This window comes from Erythrolamprus reginae, chromosome 9, assembly GCF_031021105.1.
Source record: "Erythrolamprus reginae isolate rEryReg1 chromosome 9, rEryReg1.hap1, whole genome shotgun sequence".
NCBI classification, from domain to species: Eukaryota; Metazoa; Chordata; class Lepidosauria; order Squamata; family Dipsadidae; genus Erythrolamprus; species Erythrolamprus reginae.
The window spans coordinates 52,441,436-52,468,022 of record NC_091958.1 but is presented as its reverse complement, the minus strand read 5'-3'; the positions used below and the strand labels follow the sequence as shown (position 1 = coordinate 52,468,022).

At 42.6% G+C, this 26,587-nt stretch overlaps 1 protein-coding gene across 2 annotated transcripts in view; it reads right to left on the bottom strand.

Moving 5' to 3' along the window:
- LOC139172318 (dual specificity mitogen-activated protein kinase kinase 3-like) overlaps positions 1-26,587 on the bottom strand; it is a 67,249-nt gene that overhangs the window by 14,306 nt on the left and 26,356 nt on the right. For both annotated transcript variants that reach the window (XM_070761295.1, XM_070761296.1), the window contains exons 2-4: positions 9,890-9,922; positions 8,359-8,428; positions 2,338-2,386 (exon numbers count right to left, since the gene is read on the bottom strand). In XM_070761295.1, coding sequence (XP_070617396.1) covers positions 2,338-2,386; positions 8,359-8,428; positions 9,890-9,922 — 152 coding nt within the window. The remainder of the gene's footprint in view (positions 1-2,337; positions 2,387-8,358; positions 8,429-9,889; positions 9,923-26,587) is intronic.

The following is a 26,587-nucleotide window of genomic DNA, read 5'->3' as shown; positions in this document are numbered from 1 at the left end:
TATGCTTGAGACCTTCCACCGTCTTTGGACCCGTTCAATTTTATCTTTTTATATCTTAATTTTATATCTTCAATAGTTCATCCTTTTCACTTGGAAGAAGGAAGTGATTCTCTATGTCTGAAACTAAAGCCGTTTATTCTTTTGACTGACCAAGGAGGAGGCAGCTTGTAACCCAAAACCAGCAGCTATTTCGAGCTGGTGTAAGTTGTGAGGGTCACAACAAACTCCCAAGAGCCACCCCACAGCCAATGAAAAGCTTTCAAAGGCTGGAATAGAAAAAGGCAGTGTTGGGAGGAAGAGAGAAGGTTGACCTCAAGCGACCCATCCATCGGGTCAAGCCAGGCCCACAAAAGAGGAATATGAAAGAAGAGGAGGAACCCAGAGGAGAACTGAGGTCAGGTTTTACAGAAAACAGAGGTGGGAAAGAAGAGAGCTGGGTTGGGTTGCCCCAAGCGCTTCAGATCCTCCGAGATCTTAGAAGAACGTTCTTCCAGAAGTTCTGGAGATGTTATCAAGCAAGCTGAGATGGATTCTCGCCCACCTTGTGGTAACTACGGCTAGCGCAAGGCTGATAACAACCTACACAGCTAGTACTCATGGTCTACAACACTGGGGTTGTTTTTTCAAACTCGCAATTGCCAAGATTGGATTTCAACTCCCAGAATACCCCAGTATCAGCACATTGGGAGTTTGATGTCCACATTTCTTAAAAAGTTGGCCAAGTTTGAATAACCGTGGTCTACAAATGTGAGGAGAATTTTATCTTGCTGAGTAAAAAACCTAAGTAAATCACACAGTTGCTCGTGTGTGTGTGTACCCAAACAACCTTGGTCCTTTGTCATGTTATGTGTTGTGGTTAGCTCTGGCCCAGCTCATTCTCCAAGGACTGTGGATGTGGGGGAGACATCCACATGCTGCAGGCCTGTTTTGCCCCCGGTGGAATCTGATGATGAAGGCTCCTCTGACCAAGAAGACATGAGTGACAGGGAGGAGGAGAGTGGGGCAGACAGCTCAGAAGGAGATCAATTATCTAGCTCCTCCTTGGATTCGGAACAAGAGTTAATGATACAGCCACGCATGCGGAGAGCGATGCATAGGCAGCAACAACTGAGAGATTATTATCAAAGAAAATGAGGCCACCTGTGGTTGGGTGGGGCTGTGGTCATTAGTGAGGCTGCTATAAAGAGCAGCCTGTGGGTTTGGCCATTGTGGAGGATTATTTGATCATTGTGTTTCGTGACTGCTTTACTGACTTTGACCTTTTGTGTGCTGATTTTCCCCCGCTTTGAAACTAAACCAGAGCAAAGTGTGTTTCACTTTGTGAAAGAAGAAGGACTGTGAATTGCTTCACAGCTGCAAGCTAAGTATCACAGAACTGATAAGGGACTTGTACAAATTACCAGTTTGTTTGGAGACGAGTGTTCTTTGCTATACCAAAAGAGGGCTTAGTTTAAGTGAATTTTCATTATAAAGAACATTGTTTTGAATTTTCAAACGTGTGTGTGTGTCTGAAATTTGTACCTGTGAATTATTGGGAGGATTCTACCAGAGAGCCCGACAGAACATTATGGGACCACAATTAGACACAAGAATAATTTTTCAACTAGACACAAGAACAGTTTTTTCAACTAGGCACGAGAACAATTTTTCAACTAGATACAAGAATAGTTTTTCAACTAGACACAAGAACAATTTTTCAACTAGACACAAGTTTTTTCAACTTGACACAAGAACAGTTTTTTCCCAAACGCCATCACTCTGCTAAACAAATATTTCCCTCAACACTGTCAAACTATTTACTAAGTCTACACTACTATTACTACTAGTTTTTCCCCATCATTTCTATCACCCATTTCCTCCTACTTATGACTGTAACTTTCTGCTTGTATCCTTAAGATTTTTATTTTAATATTGTTTCCACATTGCTTATTTGACCCCTATGACAGTCCTTAAGTGTTGTACCTCATAATTCTTGACAAATGTATATTTTTCTTTTATGTACATTGAGAGCATATACACCAAAGACAAACTCCTTGTGTGTCCAATCACTCTTGGCCAGTAAAGAATTCTATTCTATTCTATTCACAACTTCAACAAGGAGATGGTGAAAGCATTTTGGATTTTGTCCCAACTGGGAAAAACACAAGCTTTGTCTACACAAAGAAACATGTCCTTAGAGTTGTGAGCCTTCTCCATATCGCTACCTTTTAAATTTTATGAAATGCACAAAGCACAAATTTCATGAAACGCACAAACAGTAAGATAAACAAGGACTTCTGCAAAAAAAAAAAAAAGGTCAAAAGCTCGGATAGAGGGCTGGGTGGGAATAAGATCTACCTTTTCTCCAATGGTGATAAAAGTCCTGGAATCCAAGTTCCTTGGAGGTCTATAGAACAAGAAAGAAAGAAAATAATTAAATCTGGTCCCAAAATGATTCTGGAGAAGACCTTGCCAGAAACCCAAAAGCCCATCTCCCATGCTCTAGTACAGTGTTTTTCAACCAGTGTGCCGCGGCACACTAGTGTGCCGTGAGACATGGTCAGGTGTGCCGCGAAGCTCAGAGAGAGAAAGAAAGCAGGAGAGAGAGAGAGAAAGAGAAAGAAAGCAAGAGAGAGAGAGAGAGAAAGCAAGAGAAAGAGCGCGCGAGAGAGAAAGAGAACAAGAGAGAGAGAAAGAAAGAAAGAGAAAGAGAACAAGAGAAAGAAAGCGAGAGAAAGAAAGCGAGAGAAAGAGAGGGAGGTAAGGAGAGAGAGAGAAAGACATAGAGGGAGGTAGGGAGGGAGAGAGAAAGAGCAAAAAAGAGAGGAAGGAAGGAAGAGAAAGAAAGAGGGATGGAGAGAGAGAAAGAAAGAGGAAGGAAGGGAGAGAAAGAGGGAGAGAGAAATAGAGCGAAAGGGAGGAAGAGAGAATTTTTTTGTCCAAACTTTTTTTAGCCCTCCCTGCCCCGCTCAATGTGCCCCAGGGTTTCGTAAATGTAAAAAATGTGCCGCGGCTCAAAAAAGGTTGAAAATCACTGCTCTAGTATGGGGGGGGGGAAACAGAAAACAAGATAAAATTATAATCCATTGAGTTGCAGCTTTCGTTGAGAAATCAGACAACCCAAAGTAGAAGATTCATCCTTTGTAATGCATTACAATAAAACCACTTTAATACCACTTTATAAGGCCTTGGTAAGGCCACACTTGGAATATTGCATTCAGTTTTGGACACCACGATGTAAAAAGGATGTTTGAGACTCTAGAAAGAGTGCAGAGAAGAGCGACAAAGATGATGAGGGGACTGGAGGCTAAAACATATGAAGAACGGTTGCAGGAACTGGGCATGGCTAGTTTAATGAAAAAAAGGACCAGGGGAGACACGATAGCAGCCTTCCAATATCTCAGGGGTTGCCACAAAGAAGAAGGAGTCCAGCTATTCTCCAAAGCACCTGAAGGTACAACAAGAAGCAATGGGTGGAAACTAAACAAGTAGAGAAGCAACTTGTTGTGAGCCGCTCCGAGTCTTCGGAGAGGGGCGGCATACAAATCTAATAAGTTATGATTAATTATTATTAACTTAGAACTAAGGAGAAATTTCCTGGCAGTCAGAACAGTTGATCAGTGGAACGGTTTGCCTCCAGAGGTTGTGAATGCTCCAACACTGCACGTTTTAAAGATGATGTTGGATAGCCATCTGTTTGAAGCGGGTGTAGGGTTTCCTGCCTAAACAGGGGGTTGGACTAGAAGATCTCCAAGGTCCCTTTCAACTCTATTATTATTATTATTATTATTATTATTATTATTATTATTATTATCATCATCATCATCATTATCATCATTATCATCATTATCATCATTATCATCATTATCATCATCATCATCATCATCATCATCATCATCATTATTATTATTATTATTATTATTATTATTATGTCAGTACAACACAGCAAACGAGATCACTATGCTGGATTTCGTATTTCATCACCAGTCGGGCGCTTCCCAAGCACCTAGGACTGCGTGATGTAGCGGCGAATTATGTTTGCCGATCCCAGTAAAGCGGCTTTTTGCAATTGACAGATGGAGATTTTGTCAATTCCGATGGTTTTCAAATGTCCGCTGAGATCCTTTGGTACTGCGCCCAGTGTGCCAAGTACCACTGGGACCACTTTCACTGGCTTATGCCAGAGTCATTGCAGCTCGATTTTTAGATCTTCGTATTTCACTAATTTCTCTAGCTGCTTCTCCTCAATTCTGCTGTCTCCTGGGATTGCGATGTTGATGATCCATGCTTTCTTTTTCTCAACGATCAAAATGTCTGGTGTGTTATGCTTCAGAATTCGGTCAGTCGGAAGTCAGAAGTCCCACAGTAGTTTTGCTTGCTCATTTTCAACCACTTTTTTGGGCTTATGATCCCACCAGTTCTTTGCCACTGGTAAATGGTAGTTCCGGCACAAGTTCCAATGGATCATCTGTGCCACAGCATTGTGTCTATGCTTGTAGTCAGTCTGTGCGATCTTTTTGCAGCAGCTGAGTATGTGATCGATTGTTTCATCTGTTTCTTTACAGAGTCTGCACTTTGGATCGTCTGTTGATTTTTCAATTCTGGCTTTGACAGCATTTGTTCTAATGGCCTGTTCTTGTGCCGCCAGTATTAGTCCTTCTGTCTCCTTTTTGAGTGTTCCACTTGTAAGCCATGACCAGGTCTTTTCTTTATCCACTTTGCCTTCAATCTTCTCCAAGAACTGGCCATGCAATGCTTTGTTCCGCCAACTGTCCATACAACATTGAGTTACATTTTTTCTGTACTGGTCCTTAGTTTGCTTCACCTTGAGAAGCTTCCTATTGTTGACCTCCATCAACGCTGACTCTTTGCTCCCCTTCACATAGTCAGCTAATGCATGCTTCTCTTCTTCTACTATCTGCTTCACTTGCAAAAGTCCTCTGCCGCTTATTTTCCTTGGTAAATACAGCCTGTCAATGTCACTGCGAGGGTGTAGTGCATGATGGATCGTCATTAATTTTCTGGTTTTCCTCTCCAGGTTGTCCAGCTCTGCTTGAGTCCAGTTCACTATGCCAGCTGTGTATCTAATGACAGGTATGGCCCACGTATTTATAGCCTTGATAGTGTTTCCACCATTCAGTTTGCTCTTCCAAATTTTTCTGGTCCTCTGGATGTACTCTTTGCTGATCACAGTTTTCACATGGCCATGCTTGATATTATCCAGTTGCAAGATGCCCAAGTATCTGTAGGCTTCTGGCTGGTGGCACTTGATGGTTTGACCATTTGGCATTTCAATGCCCTCACTTTCAGTGATTTTCCCCTTTTTCAGTGCCACTGTGGCACATTTATTATTATTATATAGAAACATAGAAACATAGAAGTCTGACGGCAGAAAAAGACCTCATGGTCCATCTAGTCTGCCCTTATACTATTTTCTGTATTTTATCTTAGGATGGATATATGTTTATCCCAGGCATGTTTAAATTCAGTTACTGTGGATTTATCTACCATGTCTGCTGGAAGTTTATTCCAAGAATCTACTACTCTTTCAGTAAAATAATATTTTCTCATGTTGCATTTGATCTTTCCCCCAACTAACTTCAGATTGTGTCCCCCGTGGATTTACCAACCACGTCTGCTGCAAGTTTGTTCCAAGCATCTGCTACTCTTTCAGTCAAATAATATTTTCTCACGTTGCTTCTGATCTTTCCCCCAACTAACCTCAGATTGTGCCCCCTTGTTCTTGTGTTCACTTTCCTATTAAAAACACTTCCCTCCTGGACCTTATTTAACCCTTTAATATATTTAAACGTTTCGATCATGTCCCCCCTTTTCCTTCTGTCCTCCAGACTATACAGATGGAGTTCATTAAGTCTTTCCTGGTACGTTTTATGCTTAAGACCTTCCACCATTCTTGTAGCCCGTCTTTGGACCCGTTCAATTTTGTCAATATCTTTTTGTAGGTGAGGTCTCCAGAACTGAACACAGTATTCCAAATGTGCTCTCACCAGCATTCTATATAGCGGGATCATAATCTCCCTATTATATTATTATTATTATTATTATTATTATTATTATTATTATTATCATCATCATCATCATCATCATCATCATCATCATTCCATGTAACAGACTGTTTAGGATAGCAGGCAGTCCGTTAAATCCGAGTGATTGCAATGGATGTTCTTTCGTGCAGTTATGTAATTGAAACGTTGACCTCAGGTGCACCGGCTTACATCATCTGCTTGAACACATAATTGAACGTCACCAAACCACACGAGCGACATAAATGGAGGCACATCATGTGAAAACATCCATTATCTCCTTATGTAATTGGATGCCACCGACATAAAATTACGCCGCTTGTCCAGACTGATTCAGAAACAACGGACCGTGGGCGGCATTGTGCCTGAAAGAACATTTTTTTCATTCCACCGGCACTTCGTTAAATGCGCAATCCGGAGAAACCACCTTTGCTTGCGTTAATTTTGATTTTATCGCATTCGGAAAATAATTGCTGTGCCTTCTCAAACTTTCAACATCTTTAAGGTCAACGCTTCAGTTCCAAACAGAATTTCAGCCGGGCTCGTTTTATCATATTTGGTGGGATTGAGAAAAAAACTAAATTATACTGGGAAAGGATTAATGTGTGGATAGAAGATACACAGAAACATAGAAGACTGATGGCAGAAAAAGACCTCCTGGTCCATCTAGTCTGCCCTTATACTATTTCCTGCATTTTATCTTAGGATGGATATACAGTGTTCCCTCAATTTTCGCGGGTTCGAACTTCGCGAATAGCCTATACCACTGTTTTTCAAAAAATATTAATTAAAAAATACTTTGCGGTTTTTTTCCTATACCACGGTTTTTCCCACCCAATGATGTCATATGTCATCGCCAAACTAATAATTTTTGCAAATAAATAACAAAAATAATAATTATTGTTAATAAATAATTATATTTATAAATATCAGAATCATTAAGTGTCTTATTCAATGGTGAGTACCAGTAATAATAGTGAGTAAATGGTTGTTAAGGGAATGGGAAATGGTAATTTAGGGGTTTAAAGTCTTAAGGGATGGCTTGTGATACTGTCCATAGCCAAAAATGGTGTATTTACTTCCGCATCTCTACTTCGCGGAAATTCAACTTTCGCGGGCGGTCCTGGAACACATCCCCCGCGGAAATTGAGGGAACACTGTATGTTTATCCCAGGCATGTTTACCTTCAGTTCCTGTGGATTTACCAACCACGTTTGCTGGAAGTTTGTTCCAAGCATCTACTACTCTTTCAGTCAAATAATATTTTCTCACGTTGCTTCTGATCTTTCCCCCCAACTAACCTCAGATTGTGCCCCCTTGTCCTTGTGTTCACTTTCCTATTAAAAACACTTCCCTCCTCCTGAACCTTATTTAACCCTTTAACATATGTTCCGATCATGTCCCCCCTTTTCCTTCTGTCCTCCAGACTCTACAGATTGAGTCCATGAAGTCTTTCCTGATACGTTTTATGCTTAAGACCTTCCACCATTCTTGTAGCCCGTCTTTGGACCCGTTCAATTTTGTCAATCTCTTTTTGTAGGTGAGGTCTCCAGAACTGGACACAGTATTCCAAATGTGGTCTCACCAGCGCTCTATATATCTTCCTGCTTGTTAATATAATTGTAAATTATACTGGGAAAGGATTAATGTGTGGATAGAAGAAACACCGAAACATAGAAGATTGATGGCAGAAAAAGACCTCATGGTCCATCTAGTCTGCCCTTATACTATTTCCTGTATTTTATCTTAGGATGGATCTATGTTTATCCCAGGCATGTTTAAATTCAGTTCCTGTGGATTTACCAACCACGTCTGCGAGAAGTTTGTTCCAAGCATCTACTACTCCTTCAGTCAAATAATATTTTCTCACGTTGCTTCTGATCTTTCCCCCAACTAACCTCAGATTGTCCCCCTTGTCCTTGGGTTCACTTTCCTATTAAAAACACTTCCCTCCTGAACCTTATTGAACCCTTTTTAACATATGTTTCGATCATGTCCCCCCTTTCCCTTCTGTCCTCCAGACTAGACAGATTGAGTTCATGAAGTCTTTCCTGATACGTTTTGTGCTTAAGACCTTCCACCATTCTTGTAGCCCGTCTTTGGACCCCTTCAATTTTGTCAATATCTTTTTGTAGGTGAGCTCTCCAGAACTGGACACAGTACTCAAAATGTGGTCTCACCACCAGCGCTCTATACAGCGGGATCACAATCTCCCTCTTCCTGCTTGTGATACCTCTAGCTATGCAGCCAAGCATTCTACTTGCTTTCCCTACCGCCTGACCGCACTGTTCATCCATTTGGAGACTGTCAGAAATCACGACCCCTAAGATCTTACGTCGCAGGAACAGCTGCTTCTTTATTCGCCGACGGCATTCTTAATATGGGTGGCCTTTTCTTCTTTGTCGCTGGAAGCAAAAAGGACGTATAGGTTTTTAACAGTTTATTTATACATTTTCTCTTTACATATTTATCTATTTATTGGACTTTGATGCCGCCCCTCTCCGTGGACGCGGGACGGCTCACAACATATCAATTTTAAAAAATCCAATATACAATAATACATCTAAATCCAATTAATACAGAGAATTAGTTTAAAACGTTCTAAAAAGGTTAAACATTATTTTATATTTTATTTTATTAATCTATGCTACCCAGTCCTGAAGGACTCAGGGTGGTTTACAACAGTATAAAATACAAGGCAATAAAAAGAAGTCAAATATAAAACTGAGTTATCAAACCATTAGTTAAAAACCCTAATAAACATGATATTAAAAATCATTCATTCATTCATTCATTCATTCAATGAATGACCATACTAGACATTCAATGGCCAGAGCCTGGGGTATAGTGACTCTGTTCTTCTCTATTTCCATTTCCAAAGAATGAAGAAGTTAGGCTCTTTGGACTCTCCAATATTTTAGACATGCCAAAAAATGGCTGTGGGTTCTGCCTCCCAAGGACAATTCCATCTGTCCATCCATAACCCTGGGGGGGGGGATTATTGACCCCCTCAGAGAGGGTACGCAACTTGGGCGTCCTCCTCGACCCACAGCTCACATTAGAGAAACATCTTTCAGCTGTGGCAAGGGGGACGTTTGCCCAGGTTCGCCTGGTGCACGAGTTGAGGCCCTATCTGGACCAGGAATCACTGCTCACAGTCACTCATGCCCTCATCACCTCGAGGCTCGACTACTGCAATGCTCTCTACATGGGGCTACCTTTGAAAAGTGTTCAGAAACTTCAGATTGTGCAGAATGCAGCTGCGAGAGCAATCATGGGCTTCCCTAAGTATGCCCATGTTACTCCAACACTCCGCAGTCTGCATTGGTTGCCGATCAGATTCCGGTCACAATTCAAAGTGTTGGTTATGACCTATAAAGCCCTTCATGGCATCAGACCAGAATATCTCCGGGACCGCCTTCTGCCGCATGAATCCCAGCGACCAATTAGGTCCCACAGAGTTGGTCCCGTCGACTAAACAATGTCGTTTGGCGGGTCCCAGGGGAAGAGCCTTCTCTGTGGTGACCCCGGCCCTCTGGAACCAGCTCCTCCCGGAGATTAGAACTGCCCCCACCCTCCTGGCCTTTCGTAAGCTCCTTAAAACCCACCTCTGCCGTCAGGCATGGGGGAACTGTGATAACTTCCTCAGCCTATATTGTTTATGTATGGTATGTTGTGTGCATGTTTTTTAAATTATGGGTTTTTAGTTTTAATTATTAGATTTGTATTGTACGTTGTTTTTTCTATTGCTGTTGTGAGCCGCCCCGAGTCTACGGAGAAGGGCGGCATATAAATTTAATAAATAAATAAATGTGATTTTCAGCAGAGGAGGAATTTAAAAATAAATAAATGTAGAACTCACTTACCAACTTTTCGCTTTTCCAAAGATCCTTTGGGATCTGCAAGAGAAGAGAGGAGAGGTTAAGAAACAGATGTTGTTAAAAAAAGGATAAAGCCAGAATAGCTGGTTGATGATAAGCAGGTTAAAATACTTCTGTGCAGCCAATAAATTTTTTTGCAAAAAAGTTGTGTTGGATTCGATGATGGCCAAAACCTTTCACGCAGCCAATCTGGAAGCCAGATTTATTTTATTTATTTATTTGGACTTACCCATATTTTTCGGAGTATAAGACATACTTTTTTCCTCCCCAAAAGAGGCCGATAATTTGGGTGCGTCTTATACTCTTAATGTAGCTTTTTTTCCAGCCCTAACTAGCTGCTAATGATCTTCTCAGCTCTTACCTTGCAGGCTCTTTCATTGTTTCTCTCTACAAATAATGTTTTCCAAGCCCTAAGTCTTTGCAAGTTTTTTTTCATTGCTCTAACTTGCTCCGAATATGTTTATTTCCAGCCCTAACCAGGTGCTAATGATGTTCCCAGCTCTTACCTCCTTGCAAGCTCTTTCATAGTTACTCTCTGCAAAGAATGTTTTCCCAGCCCTAAGTCTTTGCAGGTTTTTTTTCATTGTTCTAACTTGCTCCGAATACGTTTATTTCCAGCCCTAACCAGGTGTTAATGATGTTCAATTCAATTTATTAGATTTGTATGCTGCCCCTCTCCGAAGACTCTTACCTCCAGTTCTTATCTCCTTGCAAGCTCTTTCATTGTTACTCTCTGCAAAGAATGTTTTCCCAATCCTGTCTTTGTAGGTTCCCCCCCCCCCATTGCTTTACTTGCTCCGAATGTTTCTTTCCAGCCCTAACCAGATACTAACAATGTTCTCAGCTCTTACCGGCTTGCAAGCTCTTTGATTGTTACTCTCTGCAAAGAATGTGTTCCAAGTCTTTGCAGGGTTTTTCCATTGCCCTACTTGCTCCAAATGTTTCTTTCCAGGTGCTAATGATGTTCCCAGCTCTTACTAAACTTGCAAGTTCTTTCATTGTTACTTTCTCCAAATAAAGTTTTTTCAAAGCTCTAACCAGAGGATAAAATAATGTGCTGGCTAAGGACGCTAGCCAGATGAATACCTGATAAGCAGATTCTTTTCCCTATTTTCCTTCCCAAAAACTAAGGTGCGTCTTCTACTCCGAAAAACATGGTATTTGCTACCCAACTCCCAAAGGACTCTGGGTGGCTCGCAACCAAATACAAATACAGTGATCCTTCGAGTTTCGCGATCTTGATCTTCGCGAAACGCTATATCGCGATTTTTAAAAAAATATTAATTTTTTTAAAAAAACACTTCCGCGTTTGGCTTCGGGAGTCAGCTGGGAAGCCGCGCGGCTGTTTTAAAAGGTCGCCGCCGGCCTGGGGGGCTTCCCAGCACCCCCCCAAACCTGGGTTGGGGGTTCGGGGGGGTGCTGGGAAGCCCCCCATGCCGGCGGCGACCTTTTAAAACAGCCGCGCGGCTTCCCAGCTGAGTCCTGAAGCCAAACGCGGAAGTTCGCCTTTGGCGTTTGGCTTCAGGACTCAGCTGGGAAGCCGCGCGGCTGTTTTAAAAGGTCGCCGCCGGCATGGGGGGCTTCCCAGCACCCCCCCAAACCCCCAACCTGGGTCTTCCCGGCCGCCCACGCAAAGGGGAAACCCCAGCTCCTCGCTGATGCCCACCGCTCGCCCGCCCGCCAGCAAGAGGGGAAGACCCAGGGAAGGTTCCTTCGGCCGCCCAACAGCTGATCTGCTCAGTAGCGCAGCAGCAGCGAGGAGCCGAATCGGGGTTTCCCCTTTGCGTGGGCGGCGGGGAACGCAAACTCCACCATCTGCGCATGCGCGGCCATGGGAAAAAGGGCGCGCATGCGCAGATAGTGTTTTTACTTCCGCAACCCTACATTGCGAAAAATCGATTATCGCGAGGGGTCTGGGAACGGAACCCTCGCGATAATAGAGGGATCACTGTAATGCAATATAAAAACCACTAAAAACAATTCAGAACTGTTGTGTATACTCCTGTTCAGTTTGGGGATTTCGCAGATTCTGATTCGGATAGTGTTTATGAATTAGTGGCAGGTCCTGATTTACACCAAATACAAATAATGCAATATAAAAACCACTAAAAACAATTCAGAACAATTTAAACTCAACAATTAAAACAGTTTTTTGTTTTTAAAAAATCATTCTGAAGTCCACCGTGGAGAAATGTGTGTTAGACACAAACCATTGCAGTATTTGGTTTCATTCTGTTTGTTTGCATGGACTGAACCAGTCGTAGCTTTGGCCTGTGCTGGGGAAACCTCAACGCCCAGCAGCTGTTCGAATTCGGAGGCTCACTTGTCCTACTTGAATGCAGGCCAACTTTCACGCTTCTACATTCCAATCCTGACATGAGCAGAACCACTAGAGGTCCTCCCGTTGCCAGGATTTCAAAAGCCAACCCAGGAAGGTGAGGGAAACCTCTTTGTTGGTTCTTCCCACAAGGAGATTCTGTATCTCGATTAAAAAAATAAAATTTTAAAAAAAGTGGGAGGGAGGGAGGAAATTATGATGGAACGAGGGAGGAAATTAGTTAGGATGGGTGGATGAATGGACAGAGGGAAGGAAGGAAGGAAGGAAGGAAGGAAGGGATGAAAGTAATTAGTTACCTGTATGATGAAGCGAGGGAGGAAGGAAATTAGGATGGATGGATGGATGGATGGATGGATGGATGGATGGAAGGAAGGAAGGAAGGAAGGAACGAACGAACGAACGAACGAACGAACGAACATAGTTATGATGGAACGAGGGAGGAAATTAGTTAGGATGGATAGATGGATGGATGGATGGATGGAAGGAAGGAAGGAAGGAAGGAAGGAAGGAAGGAAGGAAGGAAGGAAGGACTCCAGAATTTGAAGTATGAAGCAAAAGCTAACAAAAAAAGAAAAATTGATTGATTGATTGATTTGGATTTATATGCTGCCCTTATCCGCAGACTCAGGTTATATTATTATCCTCCCCTGTCTTTTATCATTTAACTGTCGCCCACCTATCTATCATCCTATCTATCTATCTATCTATCTATCTATCTATCTATCTATCTATCTACCTACCTACCTACCTACCTATCTAATCAATCTATCCTTCTATCCATCCATCATCTATCTATCTATCTATCTATCTAATCTATCCTTCTATCCATCATCTATCTATCTATCTATCTATCTATCTATCTACCTACCTACCTACCTACCTATCTAATCAATCTATCCTTCTATCCATCCATCATCTATCTATCTATCTATCTATCTATCTATCTATCTATCTATCTATCTATCTATCTACCTACCTACCTACCTATCTAATCAATCTATCCTTCTATCCATCCATCATCTATCTATCTATCTATCTATCTATCTATCTATCTATCTATCTATCTATCTAATCAATCTATCCTTCTATCCATCCATCATCTATCTATCTATCTGTCTATCTATCTATCTATCTATCTCCCTCCCTCCCTCCCTCCAATGCAAGAATAAGGGGGAGAAAACCATTGCAACCACTTACACATTGCAGTAAACCAAAGTTTGTTCCGACTGTGCTTAGCAGCTCAACAAGCCCAGGTGACCTCGTGTGAACCTCCTGCACAGCTCTAGAAAGCCAGGAAGGCAAAGCAGCCATCATTCACAACCCCTGAAGAGAGCCTACAGCTCCTCCGTTTATAATCCCATTTATTTTAAGATTGTATATGCTTCCCTTCCAGCTAAGTGTTTCCCACTTCCAGAAACACTGCCAGGGTTACAACCAAAGTGCCCTTATCCACAGGAGCCTCCTCCTCCTCTTGCAGAAACCATGAACGGGCTTGAGAAGAATCCAGAAACTTTGGGGGAGTCCGGTTCTAGATACAGCAAAGGGTTTTCTCCCCAACCAGGGCAAATTTAAGAAATAATAATAATAATAATAATAATAATAATAATAATAATAATAATAGGCACGCTGGGCGCAGGGCCAAAGGATCTCAGCAGACATTTGAAAACCATCGGAATTGACAAAATCTCCACCTGTCAATTGCAAAAGGCCGCTTTACTGGCAAACATAATTCGCCACTACATCACGCAGTCCTAGGTGCTTGGGAAGCGCCCGACTGGTGATGAAATACGAAATCCAGCATAGTGATCGTGTTTGCTGTGTTGTATTGACATAATAATAATAATAATAATAATAATAATAATAATAATAATAATAATAACAACAACAACAACAACAATAATATGGACAGTTGGCGGAACAAAGCATTGCATGGACAGTTCTTGGAGTAGATTGAAGGCAAAGTGGATAAAGAAAAGACCTGGTCATGGTTTACAAGTGGAACACTCAAAAAGGAGACAGAAGGACATACTCAGCTGCTGCAAAAAGATCGCACAGACTGACTACAAGCATAGACATGATGCTGTGGCACAGATGATCCACTGGAACTTGTGCCGGAACTACCATTTACCAGTGGCAAAGAACTGGTGGGATCATAAGCCCGAAAAAGTGGTCGAAAATGAACAAGCAAAACTACTGTGGGACTTCCGACTTCAGACTAACCGAATTCTGAAGCATAACACACCAGACATTGTGATTGTGGAGAAAAAGAAAGTATGGATCATCGACATCGCAATCCCAGGAGACAGCAGAATTGAGGAGAAGCAGCTAGAGAAATTAGTGAAATACGAAGATCTAAAAATCGAGCTGCAACGACTCTGGCATAAGCCCGTGAAAGTTGTCCCAGTGGTACTTGGCATGCTTGGCGCAGTGCCAAGGATCTCAGCAGACATTTGAAAACCATTGGAATTGACAAAATCTCCATCTGTCAATTGCAAAAGGCCGCTTTACTGGGATCGGCAAACATAATTCGCTGCTACATCACGCAGTCCTGGGTGCTTGGGAAGCGCCCGACTGGTGATGAAATACGAAATCCAGCATAGTGATCTCGTTTGCTGTGATGTACTGACATCATAATAATAATAATAATAATAATAATAATAATAATAATAATAACAACAACAACAACAACAATAATAATAATAAATGTATGTATGTATGTATGTACAACATACATACATACATACATACATACATACATACATACATACATGCATCACAGTCTTGGCATATTCGGGTTTATTCCCGTGTAGGATTCAGAGATTTCTGGCGACGTTTCGACGAGGTCCCACTCGTCATCTTCAGGCTGGTGCTTCTGTCCTTGTTCTAGCACCAGCCTGAAGATGACGAGTGGGACCTCGTCAAAACGTCACCAGAAATCTCTGAATCCTACACGGGAAGAAACCCAAATATGCCAAGACCGTCATACCTGTACCCGTGAAAATTTATGAAAACAAATATTTATTTATTTACTTACTTACTTACTTACTTACTTACTTACTTACTTACTTACTTGCTTACTTACTTACTTACTTACTTACTTACTTAACAGCAATAATGAAACAACATGTAACAAATCTAATATTTAAAATAATTTTAAAAACCCTTATTTTTTTAAAAAAACCAAACATACATGCAAACATACCATGCATAAATTTTATGCCGCCCCTCTCCGAAGACTCGGATATAATAATATAATAACAACAACAACAGAGTTGGGAGGGACCTTGGAGGTCTTCTAGTCCAACCCCCTGCTTAGGCAGGAAACCCTACACAACTTCAGACAGATGGTTATCCAACATCTGCTTAGAAGCTTCCAGTGTTGGGGCATTCACAATTTCTGGTGGCAAGTTGTTCCACTGGTTCATGGTTCTAACTGGCTGGAATTTTCTCCTTAGTTCTAAGTTGCTTCTCTCCTTGATTAGTTGGAGCCAGAGAAACGCATTGCAAAACGCCACCTGAAAAGTCCCTTGTGAAAAGGCCTCTGGAACAAAGACGGCCTTGTGGCCTGATCTGAACACTCTTAAACTTTGCGGCAAGGGCTTGATTTTAGGAAACAAATTCTATAATCCTGTAATTGGCATACAAATCCAATTAATAATAGAATAGAATTTTTATTGGCCAAGTGTGATTGGACACACAAGGAATTTGTCTTGTTGCATATGCTCTCAGCGTACATAAAATAAAATATACATTTGTCAAGAATCATGTGGTATAACACTTAATGATTGTCATAGGGGTCAAATAAGCAATGAAGAAGCAATATTAATAAAAATCTTAGGATGTAAGCAACAAGTTACAGTCATACAGTCAACATGGGAGGAAATGGGTGATAGGAATGATGAGAAAAACTAGTAGAATATAAGTGCAGATTTAGTCGAAAGTCTGACAGTGTTGAGGGAATTATTTGTTTAGTAGAGTGATGGCGTTCGGGAAAAAACTGTTCTTGTGTCTAGTTGTCTTGGTGTGCAGGGCTCTGTAGCGACGTTTTGAGGGTAGGAGTTGAAACAATTTGTGTCCAGGATGTGAGGGGTCAGTAAATATTTTCCCCGCCCTCTTTTTGACTCGTGCAGTATTTAGGTCTTCAATGGAAGGCAGGTTGGCAGCAATTGTTTTTTCTGCAGTTCTGATTCTCCTCTGAAGTCTGTGTCGGTCTTGTTGGGTTGCAGCACCAAACCAGCCAGTGATAGAGGTGCAGATGACAGACTCAATGATTCCTCTGTAGAACTGGATCAGCAGCTCCTTGGGCAGTTTGAGCTTCCTGAGCTGGCGCAGAAAGAACATTCTTTGTTGTGCTTTTTTGATGATGTTTTTGATGTTAGGTGACCATTATAGGTCTTGAGATATGATAGAACCTAGAAATTTGAAGGTCTCTACTGTTGATACTGTGTTGTCTAGTATTGTGAGAGGTGGAAGGATGGAAGGGTTTCTCTTAAAGTCTACCACCATTTCTACGGTTTGAGTGTGTTCAGTTCTAGATTGTTCTGGTCACACCACAAGGATAGTTGTTCAACTTCCCGTCTGTATGTGGATTCATCATTGTCTCGAATGAGTCCGATCACTGTTGTATCATCTGCAAACTTCATTAGTTTAACAGATTGTTTGAGATGCATAAATAAGTAATAAATAAAATGATGCTTTTAAAAAAAATTTAAAGGAAAACCAAGCGAGGCGTGTTGCTTGCATAATAACCTCCGCTGCATTCCTTCCCCAAACAAAGAGGAAAAGTTCACGAGTGGATTTGAACTGGGATTTAAGGAAAAGGAGTGCCTGGCAGAGTAAATTTGGCTTTGCCGCAGACGGTGCGTACCCTTTTACTCATCCAGTGGTGACTAAAACTACCCAGTCCGGCCAATCCAGTTTTCGACCTGCTAAAATCTTTTCGTAGCGACAAGACGAGGATATATAATTTGCATATGCTGTTCAGGTAGACTGCAACCCTATATGGTTCATTTAGCTGAGTCTGTCATCTGCACCTCTATATCTGTCTGGTTCGGTTCTGCAACCCAACAAGACCGACACAGACTTCAGAGGAGAATCAGAACTGCAGAATAAAACAGTGGCTACCAACCTGCCTTCCATTGAGGAGCTGTAGACTGCACGAGTCAAAAAGAGGGTGGGGAAATATTTACTGACCCCTCGCATCCTGGACATAAACTGTTTCAACTCCTACCCTCCAAAACTACACTATAGAGCAGTGATTTTCAACCTTTTTTGAGCCGCGGCACATTTTTTACATTTACAAAACCATGGGGCACATTGAGGGGGGGGGGCGGCTAAAAAAAGTTTGGACAAAAAAATTCTGTCTTCCTCCCTTTTGCTCTATTTCTCTCTCCCTCTTTCTCTCCCTTTTTTCTTTCTCTCTCCATCCCTCTTTCTTTCTCTCTTCCTTCTTTCCTCTTTTCTGCTCTTTCTCTCTCCCTCCCTCCCTACTTCCCTCTATGTCTCTCTCTCTCTCTCTTGCTTTCTTTCTTTCTCTGTCTTGCTCTCTTTCTCTCTTGTTCTCTTTCTCTCTCTCTGTCTCTCTCTCTTGCTTGCTTTCTTTCTCTCTTTCTTTCTTTCTCTCTCTCTCTTTCTTTCTTTCTCTCTTGTTTTCTTTCTTTCTCTCTCTTTCTCTCTCTTGCTTTCTTTCTCTCTTGTTCTCTTTCTCTCTCTCTCTCTCTCTTGCTTTCTTTCTCTCTTGCTTTCTTTCTTTCTCTCTCTTGCTTTCTTTCTCTCTTGTTTTCTTTCTCTCTCTCTTGCTCTTTCTTTCTCTCTCTCTCTCTTCCTTCCTTTCTCTCTCTGAGCTTCGCGGCACACCTGACCATGTCTCGCGGCACACTAGTGTGCCACAGCACACTGGTTGAAAAACACTGCTATAGAGCACTGCACATCAAGACAACTAGACATAAGAACATTTCCCCCCAATTTTTTTCCATCACTCTGCTAAACAAATGATTCCCTCCACACTGTCAAACTATTTACTAAGTCTGCACTACTATTACTACCAGTTTTTTCCCATCATTCCTATCACCCATTTTCTCCCACTTATGACTGTGTGACTGTAACTTGTTGCTTGCATCCTTAAGGTTTTTATTAATATTGATTGTTTCATGATTGCTTATTTGACAACCATTAAGTATAGTATCTCATGATTATTGACAAATCTATATTTTCTTTTATGTACAGTACACTGAGAGCATCTGCACCAAAGACAAATTCCTTGTCGATGCAATCACACTGGGCCAATAAATAATCCTATTCTATTCTATTCTGATTCTTGACAAATCTATATTTTCTTTTATGTACACTGAGACAAATTCCTTGTGTGTTCAATCATAAATGGTCAATAAATAATTCTAATAAATAATTTTTATTAATATTGATTGTTTCTTCATTGCTTATTTGACCCCTATGACAATCATTAAGTGTTGGACCTCCTGATTCTTGACAAATGTCTCTTTTTCTTTTATGTACACTGAGAGCATCTGCACCAAAGACAAATTCCTTGTGTGTCCAATCACACTTGGCCAATAAAGAGTTCTGTTCTATTCTATTCTATTTTATTCTAGACAAATGTATTTTTTATTTTATGTACACCGAGAGCATCTGCACCAAAGATAAATTCCTTGTGTGTCCAATCACACTTGAACAATAAAGAGTTCTATTCTATTCTATTCTATTCTATTCTATTCTATTCTATTCTATTCTAGACAAATGTCTCTTTTTCTTTTATGTACACTGAGAGCATCTGCACCAAACACAAATTCCTTGTGTGTCCAATCACACTTGGCCAATAAAGAGTTCTATTCTATTCAATTCTATTCTGATTCTGATTCTTGACAAATGTATATTTTCTTTTATGTCCACTGAGAACATCTGCACCAAAGACAAATTCCTTGTGTGTCTAATCACACTTGGCCAATAAAGAATTCTATTCTATTCCATGAACAACCGCTTGAAATTACAGCAGGGCCTATGGGGGAAAAAATGTCATGCCAATCCACTCCTTAATCTCAGGACATCTGGCAAACGTCTTGCCTTTACGAGCGAGGACACAATGAGGACTAGCACCTCGCCTAGCAGCCTCGCACCCACAACGTGAACTAAAAACCCAGCTTCTTTCCTCTGCATTTCCTTGGCGGAGCGCCTGCAACAGCCCGAATTTGGAAAAGGACAACCTGTAACCTCTCCGCCCACTCAGGCTGCCAACCGATCCTGACCCAACAAGCTCTGCAGGAAATTCCGTCTTTCTTTGGAGGCTTGTCAGGCAGCAGGATGGAGTATCGGGTTGCTGCACTGAGCCTGCAGCTCGTGAGCGACAGCCGTGCATGCATTCGTTGGCACGCAGGGGCTGCAGAAAACGCAGCGGAGGCCTCTGTGCAATTTGCACGAATCCCAGACGCTTCCAGTTTTGCATGGATGCATCGGCAAGCATAACAATGATCTAAACCCAACTTTGCTGAGTTTTAAGACTTGTGGACTTCAACTCCCAGAATTCCCCAGCCAGCAATGTTAATGATATTAAGATTTCTGGACTTCAACTCCCAGAATTCCCCAGTCAGCAATGTGAGTGAGGTTAAGGCTTGTGGACTTCAACTCCCAGAATTCCCCAGCCAGAAATCATGGCAACTTTAAAACTTCTGGACTTCAACTCTCAGAATTCCCCAGCCAGCAAGTTTGTTGACTTTAAGACTTGTGGGCTTCAACTCCCAGAATTCCCTAGTCAGCAATGTTAACGATGTTAAGTCTTGTGGACTTCAACTCCCAGAATTCCCCAGCCAGGAATCTTGGCGACTTTAAAACTTGTGGACTTCAACTCCCAGAATTCCCTAGTCAGCAATGTTAGTGACATTAAGTCTTGTGGACTTCAACTCCCAGAATTCCCCAGCCTGTTTTGGGAATTTGGGGAGTTGGAATTCCACAATTCTTAAAGTTCCACAAGGTTGGACACACCTGATGTAGAGGAAACATCTTATTTATTTTTTATTTATTTATTTTATTTATTTATTTTGTCCAATACACAATGAGGGATTTAGTGAGTCTGCGGAGAGGGGCGGCATACAAATCTAAATAATAAATAAATAAATAAATAAATAAAATAAATAAATAAATATATCTATATACACATAGTAAAATACATGATGAAGGTTATAGAGGAGATACTCACAGTAAAATATATCTAAGGAAGAATAGAAAAGAAGATATAGTAATAGAGCATATCAATGAAAGAATAGAAGAAGAGATATAGGAAGAGAAGAAAGGTATAGGAGATATAGGAGAGCAATAGGACAGGGGACGGAAGGCACTCTAGTGCACTTGTACTCGCCCCTTACTGACCTCTTAGGAATCTGGAGAGGTCAACCGTAGATAATCTAAGGGTAAAGTGTTGGGGGTTTGGGGATGACACTATGGAGTCCGGTAATGAGTTCCACGCTTCAACAACTCGGTTACTGAAGTCGTATTTTTTACAGTCAAGTTTGGAGCGGTTAATATTAAGCTTAAATCTGTTGTGTGCTCTTGTGTTGTTGTGGTTGAAGCTGAAGTAGTCGCCGACAGGCAGGACGCTGCAGCATATGATGTTGTGGGCAAGACGTAGATCTTGTTTAAGGTGTCTTAGCTCTAGGCTTTCTAGGTGGGGAGGAATCCTCCTGCAACAGAATCCTAGTTGGATCGTCCTCTGCTTGGCTCCCAGAACTTTCTCACGGGGTTTACCTAAAGGCCTAGCACGGGATTCTGCATTTCTGCAAAGCTTGCTGATCTGGTAGCTTTCTTTCTCCTCTTTTTACGCCAACGGCAACAGATGAACCACACAGGGAAAATGCCTATCAGAAAAATAAAAACCGACCAGGACACAAAACCTCCAGAAATGATTCTGCAGCAACATTTGGGTTTCAAAACAAGAATGGAAGTTCATGCATAAATGTGTCCTCCAAAGCAAAGCCAGAGCTTAACCATCTACAGGCAACAGGAGTTTGTTTATTGACACTGCTTATTGTACAGATTGGCAAATATGGATGGCAGAGGCAATTCGCTTTCTTTTGCGAATCCAAAAACAAACAGGATAAGAGGGGCGAGATTTTCCCCAAGATCCTGGGTTGGGGGGGGGTTAATTTTCCAGGCGGTGCAAAATCTCATGTTTTAATGCTATTCATATGCCATTTGCTCTGGCACAGATTTTGGGGTTATGTATTGACAGGGAGGAAGGAGTGGAAGAAGGAATTGGGGAAGAGAAGGAAGGAGGGATGGATGGATGGAAGGAAGGGGGAAGGGAGCGAGGCAAGGGAGGAAGGGAAGAAAGGAAGGAGGGGGGATGGAAGGAAGGGAGGGAAGGAAGGGAGGGATAGGAAGAAGGGAGGGAGAGAAGAAAGGAAGGAAGGAAGGAAAAGAAGGAAGGGACAGGAAGAAGGGAGAGAAGAAAGGAAGGAGGAAAGGAAGGAAGGGACAGGAAGAAGGGAGTGAAGAGATGGATGAAAGGAAGGAAGGAAGGAAGGAAGGAAAAGAAGAAAGGAAGAGACAGGAAGAAGGGAGAGAAGAAAGGAAGGAGGAAAGGAAGGGACAGGAAGAAGGGAGGGAAGAAAGGGATGGATGAAAGGAAGGGAGGGAGGAAGGAAAAGAAGAAAGGAAGAGACAGGAAGAAGGGAGAAGAAAGGAAGGAGGAAAGGAAGGAAGAGACAGGAAGAAGGGAGAGAAGAAAGGAAGGAGGAAAGGAAGGAAGGGACAGGAAGAAGGGAGGGAAGAAAGGGATGGATGAAAGGAAGGAAGGAAGAGAAGAAAGGAAGAGACAGGAAGAAGGCAGAGAAGAAAGGAAGGAGGGAGGGATGGAAGGAAGGAAAAGGAGGGAGGGAGGGAGGGAGGAAGAATGGAGGGAAGGAAGATAGGGAGGGAAGGAAGGGAAAGGAAGGAAGGGACAGGAAGAAGGGAGGGGTTGGATGAAAGGAAGGAAGGAAGGAAGGAAGGAAGGAAGGAAGGAATTGATGCCCAAATCGCTTGCAAGTCCAACACGTGTCACCCCAGCGGAGGAGGACACACGGGTGCCTTAAAAGGCCTCTAAATCTGGCTGGGCCACCATTTGTTTTCCGAGGACTCAAAAGAAGACTTGATCCCCAGCTGGTGGAATCCAGGACTGAGACCCACGAGGGGGCCTCCTTCTAGAAGTCCGGGCAAGCTTGGATCTGTTTCCTAGAGGACAGATGGACATTTCTAGAAAGCTGCACAGCAGGACACACACACAACGTGCGCACGTTGTGATTATCCTGGCTGTGTTGCCCAGCAACTGTTGCTGTTGGTCAAAAGAGGTAACACACAGCAAGTAGAATTTGCAGTGGCTGTTTTTTTTCTTTTCCGTTGATTTTCCTAAATGGGAAATTTCTCTTTTAACAATATATATATGTGATGTTCCTTCAACACACCAGGGTGATTCGACACAAAACTATGTAACCCTTCCCTGGTGCAGAGCTGAAGGGATTGGATACTGTAGCCTAGAGGATAATTCTCTGCCTTACAAGACAAAGGCTGCAGGTTCAAGTCCTAGGCTAGCTGATGAGGCCAAAATAAGGCCGAAATAGATCTATCCTAGTCTCCCTTAATTTTCAAATTCAGCAAAAAAACATGTGACATATATATAACATGTGACATATATATGTATGTATGTATGTTTTCGTAGATTTTCACGGGTACAGGTATGACGGTCTTGGTATATTCAGGTTTCTTCCCGTGTAGGATTTGGAAATTTCTCGCGACGTTTCGACGAGGTCTGGTTTCAGTTTTTATGGCTGGGTTACGTTTAAGGGCCATAAAAACTGAAACCAGACTCAGAACACACATTGCAAAACAATCAAGTAGCCTGCAAGCTCCAACTACTCAGGATATCACGCCTAATCAACAACCATTAACTAATCAGCATACCTCAGCTACATCAACGACCCCAGGTGTTACCCCACTGACTCACCAAGAAGTCTCTACACAGCAGGCAATTGCTGAGCCATCAAACCACACCCAGCCACCAGTATTTATAGAAGGAAGGCAGCTCAGGTCTCGCTGTATTCGCCTCAGAACAAGGACAGAAACACCAGCCTGAAGATGACGAGTGGGACCTCGTCGAAACGTCGCCAGAAATTTCCAAATCCTACACAGGAAGAAACCCGAATACTGTATACCAAGACCGTAATATATATATATATCTTAGCAGGACGGCAAGGTGTGTGTTTTTGACCTACACACCCTAATCCCCGAAAGAAAGGATCATTATGCCGAATTGCAAACACAATATTTAATGAAAAAAAGGACTCGGGCGGACAAGCTAGACATCTTCCAAGATCTGAGGGGTCGCCACAAAGAAGACGGGGTCCACCTATTCTCCAAAGTCCCCGAACGCGGGACAAGAAGCAATGGGTGGCAACTAATCAAGGAGAGAAGCTGCTTAGAAATTTCCTGGCAGTGAGGACAATTAACCAGTGGAACAACTTGCCACCACAGGTTGTGGGTGTTTCATCGAGAGATTGGACAATCTGAATGGCGAACCTATGGCACGGGTGTCACACGGAGCTATATCGGAGGGTAGACGAGACTTTGCCCTGTGTCTGCTGATTTTCGGCCTTGGGAAACGCTTCAGGGAAGCCCCAGAGTGCAAAAAAGCCCCCCAACAGACAAACCAAAAGTTTGGAAAAGGGACTTCCGGTTCGCTCGTTGTTCTGTTTTTTTTCCTGGTTCAGACTTTCCAAATGCCAAGATCTCTCCATTATGATTATTATGATTACAGTAATCCCTCGCTACTTCGCGATTCATCTTTCGCGGATTCGCTACTTCACACGTTTTCAAAGGGGGCTGAAATCCATTCAAAATTTTAAATCCGTTAAAAATCCATTAAAAATTCATTAAATTCATTAATTACTCTATTAAAGAAACTGATAGGATATTACATGTAGTTCCAGCTGAGAAACATTATAGAATGACTGTTGAATGCAAAGGGTGGGTTTTAAAAGTCCAAATACTCGTTAAATACATTAAATATAATACAAAATGTAGCCGGAGAAACCCAACCTAAAACTAATATTAAAACCCCAAAGATATAATAATAATAATAATAATAATAATAATAATAATAATAATAATAGGAAGAGGAGGAGGAGCAAGAGGAGGAAGAAGAAGAAGAAGAAGAAGAAGAGAAGAGGAAGAAGAGACGAAGAAGAAGAGGAGGAGGAGGAGGAGGAAGAAGAAGGAGGAGGAGGAGGAGGAAGAAGAAGGAGAAGGAGGAGGAGAAGAAGAGGAAGAAGAAGAAGAAGAAGAAGAAGAAGGAAGAAGAAGGAGGAGGAGGAGGAAGAAGAAGAAGGAGAAGGAGGAGGAGGAGAAGAAGAAGAGGAAGGAGAGGAAGAAGAGAAGGAGGAGGAGAAGGAGGAGGAGGAGAAGAAGGAAGAACAAGGAGGAGAAGGAGAAGGAGGAGGAGAGGAAGAAGAAGAAGAAGAGGAGGAAGAAGAGAAGAAGAAGAAGAAGAGGAGGAGGAGGAGGAGGAGAAGGAAGGAGAAGGAGAAGGAGAAGGAGAAGGAGAAGGAGAAGGAGAAGGAGAAGGAGAAGGAGAAGAAGAAGAAGAAGAAGAAGAAGAAGAAGAAGAAGAAGAAGAAGAAGAAGAAGAAGAAGAAGAAACAATTCAACATTCATCTGGAATTCTCCTCCTAAACTTCCTCACACGGTTTCCAAGATGATGACTGTTAAAAAACCTCTTTTGTTCCTGAATAATTTTTTTTTGGCCTGCCTGAATCCGGTGAGGTCACCAGGCTTTGAGTCACCAAAAAGGATGGTAAAAATACATTCACCCCTTCCTCTGCACAAAGCCCCAGAGACAGTCAACTTCTGCTTGTCTGGAAGAAGAACAAAATCCTTGCAGGCCATGATGGGCAGGTGATTTTGGGCCTTGGGAAAAACCACAAGCCGAGCGGTTGTGTGATGGCCCTAAATTGCGAAGGACGGCCCTATTCTCAGCACTGTCGTAACTTCCAACCGCTGCTCCACAAACGGTCGCAAGCAAAGGACCACTTGGCACGCCACGTCAACGTTGGCCAATGTTGAAAGACCGGGCGCTTAAAGCACCCCGGAAACAGGTGCGGTTTTACAATCAGACCTTCTCGGTGGTGGCCCCCCCAGTTCCAAACTTTCCCTGCGAATGACGATCCGGTGCTCTTCCTTCTCCAAACTGACATGCAAGTGACCAATGTCATTTTTGGAAAGGGGAGAGGGGGGCACACCTGGAAATACGATGCCCTTGGAATAAAAAAAACCCCAGCCACTCCAGTTTGCCAAGGACACTGCCATCCATCGGACTGCAACGACATTTGCAAAATGTTCCCTCCCGTGGAATGTGGAACATCGCGCTGCAAAGTGGCCTTTGTGTGTGCATGAGTGTGTGTGTGTGTCAAAATGTTCCATGACAGCACAATTTCCGATAGCCTTGGCGTTCGAAGTCCTGCACCCAAAAAATGCCAGGGAAGAAAGAAGCAACTAATGATATACTCTCCTCTCGTTTATATTCTATAAAAGTGGCAGGAGAGGAAGTCCGAAAATAAACAAAAATCAAATGCTTTGGTGTCAATTCTTGCAGCAGCTTGCCAGTGGAAATACAAATTGCGCCGTACAGTGGTACCTCTACCTAAGAACGCCTCTACTTACGAACTTTTCTAGATAAGAACTGGGTGTTCAAGATTTTTTTGCCTCTTCTCAAGAACCATTTTCCACTTACAAACCCGAGCCTCCGAAACTGTAACCGGAAAAGGCAGGGAGAAGCCTCTATGGGGCCTCTTCTAAGAATCTCCTGGGAGGAAACAGGGCCGGAAAAGATGGATTGAAGCCTCCGTGGGGCCTCTCTAGGAATCTCCTGGGAGGAAACAGGGCCGGAAAAGGTGGATTGAAGCCTCCGTGGGGCCTCTCTAGGAATCTCCTGGGAGGAAACAGGGCCAAAAAAGGCAGGGAGAAGCCTCCGTGGGGCCTCTCTAGGAATCTCCTGGGAGCAAACAGGGCCGGAAAAGGCAGGAAGAAATCTCCGTGAGGCCTCTCTAGGAATCTCCTGGGAGGAAAAGGCGGGGAGAAGCCTATGTGGGGCCTCTCTAGGAATCTCCTGGGAGGAAACAGGTCCGGAAAAGGCGGGGAGAAGCCTCCGTGAGGCCTCTCTAGGAATCTCCTGGGAGGAAAAGGCGGGGAGAAGCCTCTGTGGGGCCTCTCTGGGAATCTCCTCGGAGCAAACAGGGCCGGAAAAGGCAGGAAGAAACCTCCGTGAGGCCTCTCTAGGAATCTCCTGGGAGGAAAAGGCGGGGAGAAGC